The sequence below is a fragment of the Antennarius striatus genome, chromosome 18 (assembly GCF_040054535.1).
Source record: "Antennarius striatus isolate MH-2024 chromosome 18, ASM4005453v1, whole genome shotgun sequence".
Lineage (NCBI taxonomy): Eukaryota > Metazoa > Chordata > Actinopteri > Lophiiformes > Antennariidae > Antennarius > Antennarius striatus.
Window position 1 is genome coordinate 20,617,501 of NC_090793.1, and position 2,500 is coordinate 20,620,000.

A 2,500-nucleotide genomic window follows, 5' to 3' on the forward strand; every position below is an offset into this window, starting at 1 on the left:
GCAGATGATTCATGTAGTAAGACGCGTCTGCGTGTTTCTGCGCAGATGATGCATGTAGTAAGACGCGTCTGCGTGTTTCTGCGCAGATGCTGCATGTAGTAAGACGCGTCTGCGTGTTTCTGCTCAGATGATGCGTGTAGTAAGACGCGTCTGCGTGTTTCTGTGCAGATGATGCATGTAGTAAGACCCGTCTGCGTGTTTCTGCGCAGATGATGCATGTAGTAAGACGCGTCTGCGTGTTTCTGCGCAGATGATTCATGTAGTAAGACGCGTCTGCGTGTTTCTGCGCAGATGATGCATGTAGTAAGACGCGTCTGCGTGTTTCTGCGCAGATGCTGCATGTAGTAAGACGCGTCTGCGTGTTTCTGCTCAGATGATGCGTGTAGTAAGACGCGTCTGCGTGTTTCTGTGCAGATGATGCATGTAGTAAGACCCGTCTGCGTGTTTCTGCGCAGATGATGCATGTAGTAAGACGCGTCTGCGTGTTTCTGCGCAGATGCTGCATGTAGTAAGACGCGTCTGCGTGTTTCTGCGCAGATGATTCATGTAGTAAGACGCGTCTGCGTGTTTCTGCGCAGATGATGCATGTAGTAAGACGCGTCTGCGTGTTTCTGCGCAGATGCTGCATGTAGTAAGACGCGTCTGCGTGTTTCTGCTCAGATGATGCGTGTAGTAAGACGCGTCTGCGTGTTTCTGTGCAGATGATGCATGTAGTAAGACCCGTCTGCGTGTTTCTGCGCAGATGATGCATGTAGTAAGACGCGTCTGCGTGTTTCTGCTCAGATGCTGCATGTAGTAAGACACGTCTGCGTGTTTCTGTGCAGATGCTGCATGTAGTAAGACACGTCTGCGTGTTTCTGCGCAGATGCTGCATGTAGTAAGACGCGTCTGCGTGTTTCTGCGCAGATGATGCGTGTAGTAAGACGCGTCTGCGTGTTTCTGTGCAGATGATGCGTGTAGTAAGACGCGTCTGCGTGTTTCTGCGCAGACGGTACCTCTCCAGGCAGATGGACGACTTCACGCGGTTCCGTCCCAGGGCCCTCCTGCAGGTTTCGATCTGTGGAGACAAGGAGGAGTTAGCGGTGCTGAGAATACGAGGCATCGCCATGGAAACATGATAACACGTTACCTCTCGTTTGTAGTAGTCGCTGTTCTGGTTCTGGGGGGGGCAAACAGAGTGGGGTCAGTTTCCTGTCTGCACCGACTCATGTACAAAGGTACACAGAAAAACAATCAAGTTTACGTCTCTTATAACTAACATATTTATAATATAAATAATATAAATAATTACTCCTGTGTGTTTTACATTACTTTATCATTCCTAAATAAAGCGTCTGTGATGTACGGTAAACGTCGCCAAGTAGTGTCAGTAAATTTAGCTTTTCTTTCTCTTCTGTATTAAATTAATGTCAGCTTATGACGGATTCGTATAGATAAATATGATTAAAAAGAAGTTCATTACAGAACTAATAATAACAATCCACACTTTATTGATCCCTCTTGGGGAAATTCTCTTCACACTTCACTGAAGTACCTACATGTGTTCATTACACATTATATGTGTCTGAAACCAGAGGTACATATAGGGGTACATATAGGGGTACGTATAGGGGTACGTATAGGGGTACATATAGGGGTATATATAGGGGTACAGGGGAGACGGAGTGACGGGTCGCATGAAGAAAACGCGCCCTGACGAGCATCTTGTAGGGGGGACGGCGCCTTGCTCAAGGGCGCCTGGGCAGTGGCCGGGAGGTCAGCTCACACTCCAGAGATGTTCTGGCGGGAGCGGGATCCGAACCCCCGACGGCTGGGCGTTCTGTCTTCAAGACGTCTGCTCTACCACGGAGACACTGCCGCCCCGAGGTAACCAGGAACGTTATCTACTTCAACTCACGTCACGTGTCCTGGTACCAGGTACTGATGGGAAGTGAGGTTTACCTGTATTAATGCTTCTATACTTATTGATCACTGATCAGCTGCTGATCAGACGTTGTTCTGATCGATAGAATGGTTGTTTTAGATACTAGAACATTTCTCACGTTAAAAGAGTCAAAAAGGTTCCCGTCAGCAGGACAGGAGAGAAGCCTTACTTTGAAACGTCCAGCAGCAGGAAAGAGAAGAAGAAGAAACGGTGGAGACGTGAGGCCGATGATCAACTGATGATCAATCAATACCATAATGGATGATCAGAGAGGAAGAGGAGGCGGAGCTACTGACCAGAGCGACGCGTGAGCTGAAGCTGCTCGGTCTCTCCAGACCCACGTCCAGAACATTACGCACCCCCGGCTGGAAGAACACACACTGACTGAGAGGAGTGTGTGTGTGTGTGTGTGTGTGTGTGTGTGTGTGTGTGTGTGTGTGTGTGTGTGTGTGTGTGTGTGTGTGTGTGTGTGTGAGAGAGCACTCAGCCCTCTGTGTGTTCCGCTCCACCAGCTCTGACTCTATTCTTTCTGTTTCTCCACGACCTCGTCCCTAATTCATAAAGCAGACAGGATGG

At 48.8% G+C, this 2,500-nt stretch overlaps 1 protein-coding gene across 3 annotated transcripts in view; it reads right to left on the reverse strand.

Moving 5' to 3' along the window:
- Positions 1-2,500, reverse strand: part of rgs11 (regulator of G protein signaling 11) — a 10,220-nt gene that overhangs the window by 4,137 nt on the left and 3,583 nt on the right. The window contains exons 9-11 of one of the 3 annotated variants that reach the window (XM_068340174.1): positions 2,221-2,289; positions 1,130-1,153; positions 996-1,057 (exon numbers count right to left, since the gene is read on the reverse strand). In XM_068340174.1, the coding sequence (XP_068196275.1) occupies positions 996-1,057; positions 1,130-1,153; positions 2,221-2,289 (155 nt within the window). Of the gene's footprint in view, positions 1-995; positions 1,058-1,129; positions 1,160-2,220; positions 2,290-2,500 lie in introns of all 3 variants that reach the window. The other 2 variants (XM_068340172.1, XM_068340175.1) reach the window with 2 other exon arrangements.